The sequence below is a fragment of the Lithobates pipiens genome, unplaced genomic scaffold, assembly GCF_037356315.1.
Source record: "Lithobates pipiens isolate NorthernLeopardFrog02 unplaced genomic scaffold, aLitPip1_a1.2 Scaffold_8, whole genome shotgun sequence".
NCBI classification, from domain to species: Eukaryota; Metazoa; Chordata; class Amphibia; order Anura; family Ranidae; genus Lithobates; species Lithobates pipiens.
Genome location: NW_027507903.1, coordinates 436,508,393 through 436,525,254, shown reverse-complemented (window position 1 = coordinate 436,525,254; position 16,862 = coordinate 436,508,393). Strand labels below are relative to the sequence as shown.

At 41.3% G+C, this 16,862-nt stretch overlaps 1 protein-coding gene across 1 annotated transcript in view; it reads right to left on the bottom strand.

Annotated features, from left to right (window-relative positions):
- SLC6A7 (solute carrier family 6 member 7) overlaps positions 1-16,862 on the bottom strand; it is a 212,935-nt gene that overhangs the window by 125,248 nt on the left and 70,825 nt on the right. Inside the window, exons 3-5 of the mRNA XM_077468287.1 lie at positions 14,963-15,094; positions 13,490-13,724; positions 11,839-11,977 (exon numbers count right to left, since the gene is read on the bottom strand). Of these exons, the coding sequence (XP_077324413.1) occupies positions 11,839-11,977; positions 13,490-13,724; positions 14,963-15,094 (506 nt within the window). The remainder of the gene's footprint in view (positions 1-11,838; positions 11,978-13,489; positions 13,725-14,962; positions 15,095-16,862) is intronic.

Genomic DNA, 16,862 nt, shown 5'->3' with positions numbered 1-16,862 from the left:
ATTTATAAATAACTATAAAACACGCAATAAACAAGGATACCATAGGAGAAGTATAAAAAAGGTCAAAAAAAGTCAATTAATCCCTATATGTGTATATAGTTTAAAGAAAGAAACTTTCTATACACATTAAGGTTTCTAAATTATCTCTCTAAAAAACGGCTCTCTCAGAGCCAGAATATATATTTTATGTATCACAAAAGATATATATGTATATGTATATACAACAATTCCTGCATATATAACAAAGCTGTGTCACATCTCATCCTGAGACCACCGCCCCAGTCAAAAATGGAATCTTAATTGTATTAAAAGGAGCCATCATCCCCATGGCGTTTATTAACACCATGGGGTGCCATATTGAGGGGCTTCATCCTAGTTAGAACTACTTTCAATACCAAAGACAAATAAAATCACAGAAAACAACCGTAAGCGGAAAAGGAAACATAAAAACTAGAAATATTTAAAATAATCAACGTATTAAAGCTGTTAAGAGTATTCCAAATATATTAGAAACTATTATGAATATTGCACATTTCCTTCGAACAGAGGTAATCATTCAATGCCATTCCCAATCCCCATAATCACCAGCCATAATCCAAAAATGTAATGTTGCATAATGTGTCAGTCATGGGGTAAATACAGTGGCCAGACACCAATCGATGTCAGAAAGCCTCTCATAATAGTCTATAAGGGTGGGTGTGGGTAAATCAAGATACTTTATGGGGGTAATGTCGCAGCACATGCAATACCCTTCATATCGTGGATATCTTTATTATTCAATTCGATTTTGTCTATTACGACTTCTACAAAGGACTTCCTTTTTTAGAAATAAGCGCTGTTTTTATACTGATATTCTCGTATATATTGATGAATTGTTTGTATAACTTTTTTTATATATATATATATATATATATATATATATATATATATATATATATATAAAACTAGTTGTGTTATATAAAGATATTTGTACTAACTGTATGAGTTTGCTCTACTGATATCCAAACAACAGAGATTCTTGTAGCCATAAAACGTTTGGCGTTGTGCATAAAAAGAGATTCTGTTGCTAGATTAGGAAAATGACTAATACATATCCCTTCGCCCACACACTAATCTTCTCTCTTTTGAAGAGATAAGTTGGATGAAAAAAAACTGTGCATCCAAAGAACCAAGTGTGAGATGCCCAGTTGCTCTTGGCATAGTGTGGTTTGGTCCTACATCACACAGAGGTGACATAGAGGAAGCTGGGTGGAACCATAGTGAGCAGTGGGGGACCAGGTATCCTACATATCTATAGGAATCCCTATAAAAAAAAAAGAAACACTTTTTTTGGCCTGGTTCACACCTATGCACTTTGTAGCTCATTTTCTGTTTTGCAGAAACACACTACAGCCCATATAACATGGTTTCCTATAGATGTAGTTCACATCTGTGCATTTTATGGAAAGGGCCAGGGACTTTTTTCTTTGGTTCCATAGACTTCAATGGATGAAAAGCATGTATTGAAAAATGCAAAATGCACTTGAAATATGCAAACTGCATAAGTGTGAATCAGGCCTAAGGCTTGATTCACATCTATGCATTTTTAGTGCTTTATGCATTTTGCAGATTTGCTCTACAGAACGTGTTCCATAGGAAACCATGTTTTTACCGCGATTTTGCCACGTTTTGTGTTTTTTTTGTCTTTTTTTTTTACACTGTGGTTGCTTAGCAACCAGATATATACAGTGAAAAAAAACGAAAAAACGCAAAACGCAAATCGCGGCGAAATTGCGGTAAAAACACAGTAAAAAAAGCGGTACTTGCGTTTTTGATGCAGGTCCATTGACTTCTATTACATGCAAAATGCTGCATTTTGCATGAAAAAAAGTCCCCGACCCTTTCCAAAAACACAGAGGCACAAAAATGCATTGATGTGAACATGTTCCACAGGAACCCATGTTAAAAAATTTCCTTGCATTTCTGCAAAATGCATCAAAAAACGCGCTAGTGTGAATCGAGCCTTAGTGTACTTTCAAGTGCACTTGCAGTGCAAGGTGGATTTGCCTTTTCGTAAATAACCCCCATAGTGTCAGTGAATTGTAAGCCATTGCAGTGAAAGCTATCAGTGAGAGATTTAGGAAATTTAGGAAACTATACTTACTAATTCTGACTTCTAGCTCTTTGAGCAATCCCCCCACTTGCTTCTTTTGTATGTGTTATTCTTTTTATTGGGGTGTATATATCTTTAATTTTAGTCTGTGGCTGATTGGAGGGCAATGAGCTTTTGTATAAGTAGTGGTATTTTGAGGTTTTCATTTATTTTGGGGGTATATATATATATACAGTGGTGTGAAAAAGTGAAGACTTTGGAGTGGCCTAGCCAAAGTCCTGACCTGAATCCTATTGAGATGTTGTGGTATGACCTTAAAAAGGCCGTTCATGCTCGAAAACCCTCTAATGTAACTGAATTAGGACAATTCTGCAAAGATGAGTGGGCCAAAATTCCTCCAGGACGCTGTAAAAGCCTCATTGCACGTTAACGCAAACGCTTGGTTGCAGTTGTTGCTGCTAAGGGTGGCCCAACCAGTTATTAGGTTTAGGGGGCAATCACTTTTTCACACAGGGCCATGATGGTTTGGATTTTTTTTCACCTTTAATAATAAACACCTTCATTTACAAATTGCATTTTGTGTTTACTTGTGTTGTCCTTGACTATTGTTTAAATTGGTTTGATGTTCCGAAACACTTAAGTGTGACAAACATGCAAAGGAACAGGAAATGAGGAAGGGGGCAAATACTTTTTCACACCACTGTATATATATATATATATATTTTTTTTTTTTATATATTGTTCGTTTTGGAGTGCTTAAAGTGCAACATTCATTTTATACTGATCATCTGTTCTTGTATCTGCCTTTTGTTTACAGCATGGGACTGCATCATTTGAAATAAAAAGTGTGCACCTAAACCACCTATTCCCATACATAAAATAGTTAGACAAGCAGCCAGGGGCGGGCTGAAAACTCATGGGGCCCCCGAGCAATAGGAGATTATGGGGCCCCCGGGCAATAGGAGATTATGGGGCCACCAGGCAATCAGAGATTATGGGGCCACACAGTATTCACAAACACACACACACACAGTATACAATCACACAGTATACACAAACATGTTTCTATTGGCTGAGAAGGTACTGGAGAGGTGGGGCAGCTATAAACTCTGGATTTTTAGACCAAAAGGATGTCGGTAAGGGACATTTCAGAGACAGATGTAAAAAAAAACCCACAAATTTTACATACTGTCCCTGGTTTTACTAAGGCTGGCAACCCTTATGGGGCCCCCTAGTGGCATGGGGCCCTCGGTCAGTCCGCAAGCAGCTGTTAGGCCTATTGCCCCTGATCAAAACTGTCCTGCTGCTGGCAAATTTTATACCGCTGATTCCTCTGTATCCTAAATTTTGAAGTAAAACCCCAGACTGTGCTCTTTGACTCTTGGAAATTTGGGCTTAGCCTTACCTATTAAATTGTCACGTTGCTGCCCAATTTTACACTACTGTATCATTTATGGTTTCCTAATTCTTGTAAAAAACTGTCTGTACTTTTTCTTTCTAGGTACCTATTATTGCTGATTAAAATTGCCCTGCTGCTGGCCAGTTTACACAGCTGTATTTTCTGACGCATCTTAATTCTTGAAGTAAAGTTCCTGCATGTACTCTTTGTGGTTGATTTACTAAAGGCAAGTAGACTGTTTACTTTGCAAGTGCAGTTGCAATGTGCAAGCAATTTCCCCCAGAGTTTAGTGAATGTGGTGAATTTTTACTTGGCAAAAAATACCCAACCACGTGCAAAGCATTTTTGCTTGCATACAATTAGATAAAAGTCATGAGAATGTCACCTCATTCAATAAACTCTGGAGATACAGTAATTCCCTTGCAAAGTAAACAGTATATTTGTCCTTAGTATATAAACCCCAATCATCTCTAGTAAATTTAGGCATAGTCTTGCTATTTTAAAATTTCCAGCTGCTGGCCAATTTTACACTACTTACTGTATCATCTTTTTTTTAACAAATTGTTGTTGTAACACACCTACTTGTACTCTCTTTACCACATTTCAGCCAATTTTACCTTAAAGTGATTGTAAGGTTTCATTTTTTTTTTTAAAACAACAAACATGTCATACTTACCTCCACTGTGTAGCTCGTTTTTCACAGAGTGGCCCCGATCCTAGACTTCTGGGGTCCCTCCGTGGCTCTCGCGGCTCCTCCTCTTATCAGACCCTAGGAGAAGCACTCTCCTGGAGGGATTACCTTGCGGACACGTTCCTGAGCTCAGTATTTGCGTCCGTGAATGCGAAACAAATGGACAATAAACTCGGCCCCGCCCCCTGGCGCCCACGTCATTGGATTTGATTGACAGCAGCGGAAGACAATGGCTGCACTGCTATCAATCTATCCAATCAAGAGCTGGGACCCCATGCAGAGAGGGAGAGCGTGTCTCCACAGAGTGAATGAAGGGGCTCAGGTAAGTAAAATGGGGGGGCTGGGTGGGCAGTCACTGGCAGAAGTTTTTTCACCTTAATGCATAGGATGCATTAGGCAGAGGTGGAAGTATAGGGGTCACTGAGGTCACCATGGCGACCGGGCTCCATGCTGCAAGGGGTCCTTGAAGGCCCCCTGTATACCTCGATAGGAGGAACAACAAAGGCAGCTGAGACCAAGCTCCCCAATCCTCACCCGAACTGTAATTTGAACTGCAGGAAGCTAGTCACACTGATTTGACCTAAAGTGAAAGCACAGTGTGCTATGCTTTTTGTCTCCCCCTACAGTGCATTACTCGGCAGGAAGAGGTAAGGTAAAGCAATGCCATTTTTTAAAAAGCTATCTGTGTTTATGTGCATTAATGTGTGTGTATGTGCATGTATGTGTGTGTATGTGCATGTATGTGTGTGCAGTATGTAGATTTGTGTGCATGTGTTTATATGTGTGTGCATATGTGCATTTATTTATATATGTGTGTTTATATATGTGTATATATATATATATATATATATACAGTATATATGTTTGTATTATGTGTGTGTTTATATATGTATATGTGTATGTGTGTGTGTGTTTATATGTATGTATGCACATTTTCATGTATGCGTGTGTAGCACTGACCTCCCGAAGGAGCTGCTGGTTTTATTGGGCTTACTATTACCTTCTTGACTGCTTCTCCATCTAGGGGTTCCTGTGGTAGATGGCCCAAAGAAATGACACTGAACCTTCTTTTGGGTTATTTATTTAAAACTGGGTCAGAGTCTCTCAGTGTAGGGTAGAGGGTTAGGAGTAAGTTCAGGTACTTTAGACTGCAAAAATGGAAAGTCTCTTATGCCGCATACACACGATCAAACAAGCGGGTGGAAAAGTCCGGCAAACTGAAGTCCGCTGGACAATCCCCTCGTGTGTAGCCTCCGGCATACTTTTTTGACCTGAAAGTACGGCGGACTTAGAAAGTAGTTTTGCACTCCAATCTTCCTGCCGGACTCGTATTTCAGCGGACAATCCGTCCGTGTGTGTGCCAGTCCGCCGTACTTTTGAAATGAGCGGACTTTTCCCGCCCGGAGAAAAGTCCGCTCATTTCGAGCGGGTCTCCAGGTAGGCTGGGCCTGCGAAGGAGACATCGCTGGCCCCGCCGCCTGGTATGGACTTAAAGGGGAACCCCAACGCCAAAAAAAAAAAATCGGCGTGGGGGTCTCCCCCAGGTCCACATCAGACCCTTGTCCGAGCACGCTACCCGGCCGGCCAGGAAAGGGGGGGATGAGCGAGCGCCCCCCCTCTCCTGAGCCATACCAGGTTGCGTGCCCTCAACATGGGGGGTGCCTTGGGGAAGGCCCCCCCACCCCAAAGCACCTTGTCCCCATGATGATGAGGACAAGGGCCTCTTCCCGACAACTCTGGCCGTTGGTTGTCGGGGTCTGCGGGCGGGGGGCTTATCGGAATCCGGGAGCCCCCTTTAATAAGGGGGCCCCCGGATACTGCCCCCCACCCTATGTAAATGAGTATGGGGTACAATGTACCCCTACCCATTCACCTGTAAAATAAAGTACAAAAAAAACACAACACACAAGATAAAATAGTTTATTGCACAGCTCCGGGGGTCCTCCATCTTCGGGGGTCTTCTCGCCGGACTCCTCCACTATCTTCTTTTAGCTCTTTTGCTAGCGGAGGAGCCCGGCTTTCTTCCTCGCCGCTGGCCTCTTCTTCCGACTTCGGGGGTCTTGTCCCCCTCTTCGGTTCTTCTGCCGGGCCACAGCGCCTTCTTCTAGTTCTTTTACAGGCGGTGGCCCGGTCTTCTGTCCCCCCGGCCAGGGTTGTCGGGAAGAGGCCCTTGTCCTCATCAACATGGGGACAAGGTGCTTTGGGGTGGGGGGCACGCGGCCTGGTACGGCTCAGGAGGGGGGGGGGGGGGGCGCTCGCTCATCCCCCTTTCCTGGCCGGCCGGGTAGCGTGCTCATGCAAGCGTCTGATGTGGACCTGGGGGAGACACCCACGCCGATTTTTTTCGGCGTTGGGCTTCCCCTTTAAGTCCATACCAGGCGGCGGGGCCAGCGACGTCTCCTTCGCGGGCCCCGCCTACCTGGAGACGTGCTCGAAATGTGCGGACTTTCCTCTGCGTGTGTGGGCGAGTCCGTTCATTTCAAAAGTAGGGCGGATAGTACGGCGGACTAAGTATGCCATTTTAGTCCGCTGAAAAAGTGCCGTGTGTGGGCAAGTAGCCCGTTCGGAAAGTCCGAAGGACAGTCTGGCGGGAAGTCCGCCAGACTAAGTCCGTCGGATAGACGGCTATGTGTGTACGCGGCATTATAGGAAAAACCCAGAGAATAGCAATCTTTTCACAGCTGGATTTTACAAACCCCGATAGACCTCCTCCCACTATGCCTAGCAGCCAGTAGGGTGTTAAGTAAAGCCACAGACTTGCCACAGACTTGAACGTAGAATATTTGAGAAAGTCTCTGCCACAGACTTGAGCGTAGAATATTTGAGAGCGTACTGAGGGACATAGACAAATTTAAAGAGCTATCATACAGTACCAGTATCTCTCAGCTGATTCGGCGATACCGTATGAGTGTAGATCCATGTAGTGTCCTTCAACTAAGCCTCCAGGCTCCTTCAGAGAAGCCAGCCTTGCGCACAGCCTTCTCCTGAAGAGTCCTCCCCTGGGGTTCCTCCAGTTGCTGGGCCTCTACCTTAGATGAGATGGCACCGGAGCACCTTTGGATCAATAGGCCGCAAAATCCATTCAAGCCTGTCCCTGCAGTTGCGTTGCCTTGGGCTAGCCAACCCCGAGACTTGAAAATGTATGGTTCCACACCCCAGGCCAGGAGGGCCATGGGGATGGTCAGGAGGACCAGAACCAAACAGACAGAAAATAATCTCCGGAACCACTCTATTTTCCTCCTGCAGCCGGAGAGAAGGAGAAGCAGCGGGAAATGGAGAAATCAGTTCCTTTATATGCAGCCACCCACTTGCGACTGGGCCCTGTTGTTCCACCACCGAGCTCGGAGGAAAGGGACCTGTCCGGGGGTCAGGGGGGCCCTTCATGGTTTCTTGCATCAGCACGAGGGTTATAGTTATGCTACTACATTAAGGTAACAAAATTCAAGGGTTTACAGCCCCTTTAATAATGTCTCACTGCTTTCTCATCTGTGGTCTGCTAATTCTTAGTGAGAGCTTGAAAGAAATTTGCCAATTGCAGAACAGTTTTACATCAGCAAGAACAGGGACAGTTACAGCAAACTGCTGGCCAGTTTTCATCTGCTGGTCAAAGCTAGTCCATTACAGTTTAATTCTACAGCTATTGTAAAAAAAAAAACTTGTTTTAAAATTAAAATAATCAGATTAGGGTCAAGCTAATTGCAAAAGAAAAACATTTTTTTTACTGCCAAATATGCTCTGACAGTGCACATTGTTCCTGAAACTGTAGGTCAAAACAGTATTGTTACGTAACACTTTAAGGCATCACCCAAGCATGTTATTTAAAGGATTTATAAGGCTCCGTTTCTATCTTGGCGTTCCAAATCGCGGGCGGAATTGCCGCGATTCTGCCCGTAATTCGAAATAGCATCAAATCGTGGGATAGCCATTCGATCCCTGTCAATTTCAATGGCCCCCGGATCGCAGCAGAAACAGAATCGCGGGGCGCCTGTCACCCAAAAGAAGTTCAAGAACTTGCGCCACGATGGGGGGGGCATTGGAAGTGAAGGGGATCGCATGATTTAGTAGTATTTAGAATTGCGGGCAGAATTGCGGCCTGTGATTTGGAACGCCAAGATGTGAATGGAGCCTAAATGTTCAATATTCCCCTCAAAGCCACATGAAAGCACACTTTAAAAATAAAACTAAAAATAAAATTTGTCTTCATAAATTTAAGTCAAAATGTACATTTCTTTGGTAAAATAACTGAAATCAGTGGGTATTATTTATTTAGTCTGATTATTATTTAGTGTAAAAGTTATACAAACTATGGTATATATATATATATATATATATATATATATATATATATATATATATATATATATATATATATATATTTGAAAACTGATTAATCCTAATGTACTGACTGTACTGGCAGCTCATTTCTTCAAGCCCTAAAATACCAGGATAGTACAAATACCCCAAAAAAGAAACATTTTTGGAAAGTAGATAGTCCTAGGAATTTTAGTAAGAGGCATGAGTTTTTTGACGTTGTAGTTTTTTGTCACAATTTTTTTGAAAATGAAGACGTTAAGTAAAATATGTTTTTCTTTTCACAAAGTTGTAATTTTAACAAATTAGTTCTCATACATACAGCAAAGATATACTTACACTTACACCCCTAAACACATTCTGCTACACTGCAGTATGGGAATATAACACATATGAGACTTTCACAGCCTAACCACATAGAGGGGCCCAAAATCTAGGGAGCACCCTTAGATTTTCAAGGAGCATAAATTACACGTCTAATTTTCTGACTATCATGTTTTTGGAGGCCCTGGAGCACCAGGACAGTTAAAACACCCACAAAATGAACACATTTAGGAAAGTAAACATCCCTAGGTACTTTCTAATAGGCATGGTCACACGTTTTTGGAAATGTGGAATGCAAATGAAAACTTTTTCAAATACATTTTTCAATAATAAGATATTTCTAACAAAAAACATAAGCATACTTAGAATTACACCCCAAAACACATTGTCTTACTGCTTTTAAGTATGGGAATACCACATGTATGTGACTTTTTCACAGTCAATCACATAGAGAGGCCCAGCATCCAAAGAGCACCTTCAGGCTTTCTATGGGCATAAATTATACATGTAATTTCCAGACTACATATCAAATTTTTGAAGGCCCTGAAGCGTCCGAGAAGAAGCTATGCTAATGGAGCCAGCGAAACGCGTTGATGTCACACACTGATGCAGGCCGGGCTTTGCAATAGCGGAGAGTGAGATTGTTTGTGGGCCGGTAACAATGTTTCTTGTGAACAAGCCTACCTAGCAGATGACCTAACCACTAATGGACAACCGGATCACTGTTTAAGTTCCTAAAAAAGCTGTTTAACGAACTATTGCTTCCTCGTGGGTTACTTAGAGGAGATGTGGCCATTATATAATAGACGGCTGAACTGCACTATCTGGAAAAATGATGACGTGGTGAAAACATCCACGCACTGACCCTGTATGGCAGTGGTAATGTATGGAAAGACTTTGTGAGTTGCCTAAAATTGTTTGGAAACTGCCCGGATCTAATTATTGCAGTGTGTGTTGTCCTTTTGATATTGTGGAAGTCAGCTGCCACCAGATCTGTCTGAATTGACTAGTAGCTTAAAAAGCGTGTATTTTTTCACTAGCTACCCCTATTTAAAAGGACAGTGACTGTATGGTTAAATCCCCTATAGCAAGGTTGCTTGGCTTAAAAATAAAGATGACTACCCAATAAGAATTCTATTGATATATGCCGATAGAAAATGAACTGCACCTTAGAGCATGCTGATGTGGATACTTAGTACCTACTGTTTAAATGAAGTTACTACTTAGCTTGAAACACTTGCGGTTTGATCAAATTGCTACATAGGCTATCTAGTTCGCATTCCATCCATCAATTTCATCCCCTCTCCCTTATTTGCTCAAAACTATTGTTTAACCGTTTAGGGACTAATTGGGACTATAGAACAATTGTTCGCCTAGATTAATTATTATTTTTGTTATATACCAACAGCGGTTATAATAGTCTATAGCAATAGGTCCGGACCTGCGTTGCGTGTTGTGTATTAATGTAAGTGTGTGTTTTTTATGCGTGTCCTGTGAGTTATATTCGTCTGCGGATATTGTATTATTTATTTGTGTGGGCAAAACCTTATGAATTGCACTTGGTTTTAATTAAGTATTTATGGTTTATGGTTAATTTTTTTAATATAATAATTAAAATATACTGCTTAAAAAGATCAACCGAAAATTTAACTATTTATTGTTGCCAATAGTAACCTCTTTACAGTCAGGGTCTGCCGGTTTGTACCCTCCCTTTTTTCCTGAAGCAACAGTGCAGTGGAAATACACACAAATTGACTACATTCTACACAGTAAACATCCCAAGGTAGTGTTAAAGTGGTTCTAAAGCCTAAAGATTTTTTACCCTAAAACAGAGGTCCTCAACCCTGTCCTCAGGGCCCACTAACAGGCCATGTTTTATGTATTACCTTGGGGAGATGCAGACTAGAATACTGCAATCACTGAGCAGCAAACCTGGCCTGTTAGTGGGCCCTTAGGACAAGGTTGATGACCACTGCAATAAGGGAAACCATCAGTGAAGCCTTGCTGGTTTCCTATTGTACCTGTGTAAAATGCTCTGCACTCTCTGACTGGCCTGGCAGTGGGGAAAGGAGCCATACTGAGGCTGTACTTGCTCTAAGGACAGTATGTATTGTATGTATTTTACATACTGTACTATCAGAGTAGTGTAGTGATACCACAGTGACACTATACTGCTCCTGGGGGGGGGGGGGGAGTAATTAATTTTTATTTTTTTTACAATGTGATTGCTTATAGTCATGATGACTGTATAATCAATCATTTTTGACCGATTGGCCGCATCCATTGCTTACTACTGTTATCGCTGTGATTGGTCACAGTGATCACATGATACAGGGAACATTTACAGCGATCACAGTAGTAAACAAAGGCTTCATGAATGATAGCCTCTGATTACTATTACTATTATGATAGAAGGGGCAAAAAAGGTGCGCGAGCAGGAGGACGTAAAGGTGTGGACATTTATGTATAGTGGCCGGGAAACAGTTACTTCCCTGCAGACATGTCGCTATTAAACCACCCTGTAACTATGCCTACTTTCTGGGAAAAGCAACAGGTTTGCTTTTACAACCAGCAGCAAATACTTATTTTTACTTTGAACCCACCCGCCATTCTGCTCAGAATAAATTTTTCTGTGCTGCAGTTCAAGAAATCTTATAGGTCTTGTCCCTCCCCCACCCTAAGAACGTATCTCTTTGTCATTCTGCTGTTTTGTCCTATGAGCATGCTCCTTGCTAGCACACCTGCTTACTTCCGTGCGCCACTTCTCCCTCCCCTTCTCTGGGCTCTGTTGTACTCTGGGCTCTGTTGTACAGACTGTTCATTAGGCTGTAAGTGGCTAGGTCGAATTCATATACCTAGACTGTTTTCATTTAAACAAATACATTTACTGATGTAATAATGATGATTACAAAGCTGCATTGATAATTTTTGTGAAGAACAAACTAACCAATAACACCCTGTACAGATACCACATTTAAATAAATTCTTGAAATAATATTCTTCTAATTGTATGATTTGTACCTTGCCAGAAGACTTCACTCCCTTTAGAATGCATAGATAGACAATAGTCCAGGCTAGGAGAAGACATAGACACAGGTTCCATCGAATCTGTCCTGGATCCCCTATTCCAGAACTCCCTTGGATGTGAAGAACGTAGCGACTTCAGTGGAAGCATTGACCAAAGGAATCACAATACAAAATGGATAATTAGATATTATTGGTTGTAATTTGTAATTTTAAGTATTTTCCTTTAACCCAAGTTAAAAATGATCTCTGCTGATTAGTTAAAACGTATATAAACCAAAAAACATAACTTGCAGCTTACCAGTCCTTAGATATGATGCCTGAAATATTTTTTTTTTTGCCTGTTTTCCTTTGTTTTCTCCTAGTTTTTACAATCCAGGCAACGGCATGATCAGTTTTTTTAGCTCTGAATTCTACCAAAGGACTATCAAAGCTTGTGTGGCACTTTCAAAACTTCAGTAAATTCCTCTGAGGGTTCAGCAGGACTCCTCCAAGGACTGAAAACAGCCCATCACATTAAAACATAAGGTTCAGGACTTATACAATACAAAGGATTTTATTTTCACCTGTTGAGCCCGAAGATAACAAAAATCCTGTTCTTTTGTGGTTAAGCTCACTCACTCCACTGTATCTATAAGGGCAGCCAGGGTTGTCACACAGGCTGGACTGAAAACATTTCTACCTTTGCTCATCTTCATTACATGGTGGCAGTGGTGGCTAGTGCTCCAAATTTTTGGGGGACACAAACTGAAAAATACTGAAATGCCCCCCCCCAATCAAGTGCAGCCTCACTGTGCCCATCAAACGCAGCCATTGTGCACATCAAACGCAGCCACATGTGCCCACCGTATGCAGCCACTTGTGCCCATCAAACGCAGCCATTGTGCCCATAAAACACAGCCACTTGTGCCCATCAAATGCAGCCACTTGTGCCCATCAAATGCAGCCACCTGCGCCCATCAAATACAGCCAACTGTGCCCATCAAATGCAGCCACTGTGTCCACGATCCTCCCCACTGATGGGGATTACGGCTCTAACTGCACCCCCACGTGGATCGCGGCTCTGGCACACCCACCCACAAGGATCATGGCTCTGGCACCCGAGGGGGGTGCCAGAGCCATGATTCATGTGCGGGGGGTAGGGGGGATGCAGCTGAGGGGACTTACCTCTCAAAGCAACGGCAACCTCCACTCCAGCTCGAGTCTCCTCTCTCCTCTTCCGAAGCCCCAGGCATCCTTGGTGGCCTGGCACTTTGGCCAATCAGGAAGCAGGCCTGACGTCCTGTCTCCTGATTGGTGGGGAGGAAGATTTGTGTGTAATAAGCAAAAATTTATTCGCTATGATCACAAAATTGGGTGGGATCAGGGCACACTCTCTGTGTCCCAAGCCCACCCTATTTTGAAGCCTATTAGAGCCTCTGGCAAAAAAAACCTCTGTACATTCTTTTCAGTTCACACAGTACTTTTGTACTTACTGATAATGTTCTTAGTTTGAAAAATTAAAACAAGTTCAGCCACCGCTTCTAAGGACTGGTAAAGTGATAATACTGTATTTTACATTTTTGTTTTTTAGGCCTAGATACACTGTAATTTATGTCCTTGATAGCCATACAGATAACACAACACAGGGTAGGTCCCCGACACTCACCTCCAGTACTCCTCACTGGGGCTAACAGTGCAGCTGATGTTTATTGGTAGTGCAGAGTTGCTGGACCGAATCACATGGTGGTCCAGGCAGAGCTCAGTGTTCCACCAGTTGCCACAATGCTTCCAGGGTAAGCTGGTGGTCAGAGAGGCGAAGAGGTAGAATAACACGTAGGCAATTATCATGTTGTAGTAGATGGCTACTAGGGCCACAATAAGAAGCATGCCCATCCCAACACCTACAGAAGAAAAAGGAAGACATGGCAGAGTTACACTAAATGAAGTAGAACAGAGCTATTCTGATCTGTAATCATTATGTTACCATGGGACTGATTTGTATCATTTTTATTTGCTACAATAGAGATAATGCTTTATGTGTAAACTGATTGTTTTGTATAAGTAGGGAAACCATTGTCAAAGTAATACCTTTTTAATCTGCCTTTCAAGGAAAAACTGTACTGAGAGAAAGTCAGGGGTTGATATTACTGTCCTTCTTCTAAGAATACCAACAGTCACCTGGCTATTTTTGGCTTTAGCACTTTCTAAACAAGTTTCACCCTTTTTGGGTCTTAATCTACAGGCCCACATCAGTGTGCAGACAGCCACTGTTTTGTTGAAGTGTACTAGAGCCTGACAAGTCAGTTCTGTTTGTCTTGCACCAGTCTATTCATGTGCTGATCGGACTGGCACAGATTTGGGGGGCATTCGAACAGTACTATTTTTATTGTCAGAAAACCAATAGTCATAAACAGATCATTTAGATTAATGACCAATAGATTTTATTTTCAATTGATATTTTTTTAGTTGATTGTAACGTGCAGAACAATAGGATGTATATTACATTATTTCATATTTTAATTGATGATGAATTGCTTGTTTGAGATTGCTTGTACCTATATCACCATAAATAGCTTTTCATAAGGCCACAAGGAGAATTATAATAAAAACAGCAACATTAAAAATATATGAGCTATATGTATAATAACCATGACAAGAACATTGTCTTCAGTTTCTGTACATGATTAATAGCAAAATTAAAGTTTGCTTACATTGCTAGTTTACTGTAGCCAAAGCAGATCTCAGCCAGGTATATAAAATACGTACAACATTTTTGACATCTGTGTATATCTGAAAAGCATATGCTATTAAAATGGAACTTTGGCTTAAAAATAAATGTCCCTTCTTTAATAAAATCTTTTTGCCTCCCTGCTTGCATGCTTCTTTAAAATGTACACGCCTCAATGCCAGGATGATTGAAAACTCATGCCCATGCATGAGAGTTACATCATCCTGACTTGGCTCACCAAAGATGGCTGAATATTCAAAACCCATAAGAAGACTGGTAGAAGATGTCAGTACCCACAAGCGAGCTCACTAAAGTCACATTTCTGGTGTTGAGGTAAGTCTAGTTCCACTTTAATGTGGTATCTGTGCATATTACCTTATCTATATTATATAATCTTGGCATATGACTCACCTTTAAAGAGTGGACTTATTTTCCACACTGCTAAGGGCCCCAGGCTAGAAAACTGACCCAGAGACAGCTCCATAAAGAAGAGGGGAATTCCACAGATAGCTAACATGATGAAGTATGGAATAAGAAAAGCCCCTGAAATAGAATACATTTTATTACAGTAAAGTTCACAGAAAAAAATTTGAATAGATTTTTTTATTATTACCATGCCACACAAGTAAAATTAACCTATACATAAAAGCATTACACATTTCTGTACATATATACAACTGTGCACTGTGCAGTATTGGTCTTCCTTTATGATACATTGGCAAGATCCAAAATTCTAATTTTAACTGACACTGAGAGTATTATTCAGTGTGGTACTATAAATTCAATAAATATGGCAATCATGCTAAAGCCAGTAATTCACGTTATTAACGTTACATAGCATGCAAATCCTAGCATTAAACTTCTCTTATTTGCTCTCTTTTGGTCTAATAATTATACCATATACTCTGTTATATGGTTATATGTTAAATAATACCTGGTGATCCTGCCATAAACCTAGTACTGCTCTGAGTCTTGTGCAGTTATAGCTTAAAAAGTCATATTACCTTGGCAAGTTAAGCTGGCATATACAACAGTAGAATTTTGATCAAAAATATTTGTTTTTGGAATATTCATTCAATTTTCAAATGGTTAATGGAGTCAAATCAATGTTCAATTACAACTGTAGTAATGACAACATTTCCAAGGAGTAAAATCAAATGTTTTTCTTACAAATTCATTTCTGTGAATGTGTTTTTCCTTAGTGAAAAAAATTGCACATATTGTAATGAAACTTGTTTAACACATCTGGGGTTACATTCAGTTAACAGGTCTGGATGAAATTTTAAAGGCCAAGTCCACCATTTGCAAAAACATAAAACAAAAAACAAAAAATGTAAATACTGCAGCAATAATCTTTTGACCAGTGTGCACTGACCACAATTGATACATCATGATGCATTAAGGCATCGCAATGCACATGCTCCATCGATGTTTATGCCAGCCTCAGGTCCATATGGAGGTACAGACCTGGACTGGAGAGATGCACCTGGTCTACAAGGGGTGAAAGAAGGGGGATTACCAGTGAGGCTGTGCACAGTCCTTTTGCTGTACTTGCAGATGGGACTGGGAGTGATCCCAGTAAATCAAAAGAAATACAAAAGGGATGTTTTATCCAGAAGATGCACAGGTTCTATCAATGTTTATTCCAGCCTCAGGTCCATATGGAGGTACAGACCTGGACTGGAGAGATGCAGCTGGTCTACAAGGGGTGAAGGAAGAGGTATTACTGGTGAGGATGCGCACAGTCCTTTTGCTGTAGTGGCAGAGAGGACGGGGAGTGATCCCAGTGAATTAAAAGAAATATAAAAGAGATGTTTCATCCAGAAGAAGCACTCCATGATTTGGATGAGGTAAAGGAGGTTTGTGGAATTATTTATTTGACTATACTTCAAGTTACACCCTAATATGAGTATAACATGAACCCAACATGATCCAAAATCTACACCTAAGCCTGGAGCATGGGGATCGTTTGCACATTCTCTCTTCCTCTTCTTTCTTCTTCTCTCTTTCTCTCTTTTCCTTTTCTCCACTTTGCTCTTTTTCACCTCTTCTTATAAACTTTTACTTTGTCTCCATAGCTGGGTTCCCACATGCTTGATAGTGGGCTCTGCAGAATATTCAGTTCAGACTCAAGCTGGGAAATCTGATTCCATCATACAACAGTCCCTCTACAGGGAATTTCACTGTTTCCTATTCCTCTCTTATCCCCCTTTTTTTTTCCTCCTTTCTTTGTTTCAAGACCTTCAGACCAGGATGGCCTTGATCTGTTATAGAGTTTATTAATACTATCGTTGGGTGTACAGTGAACAGT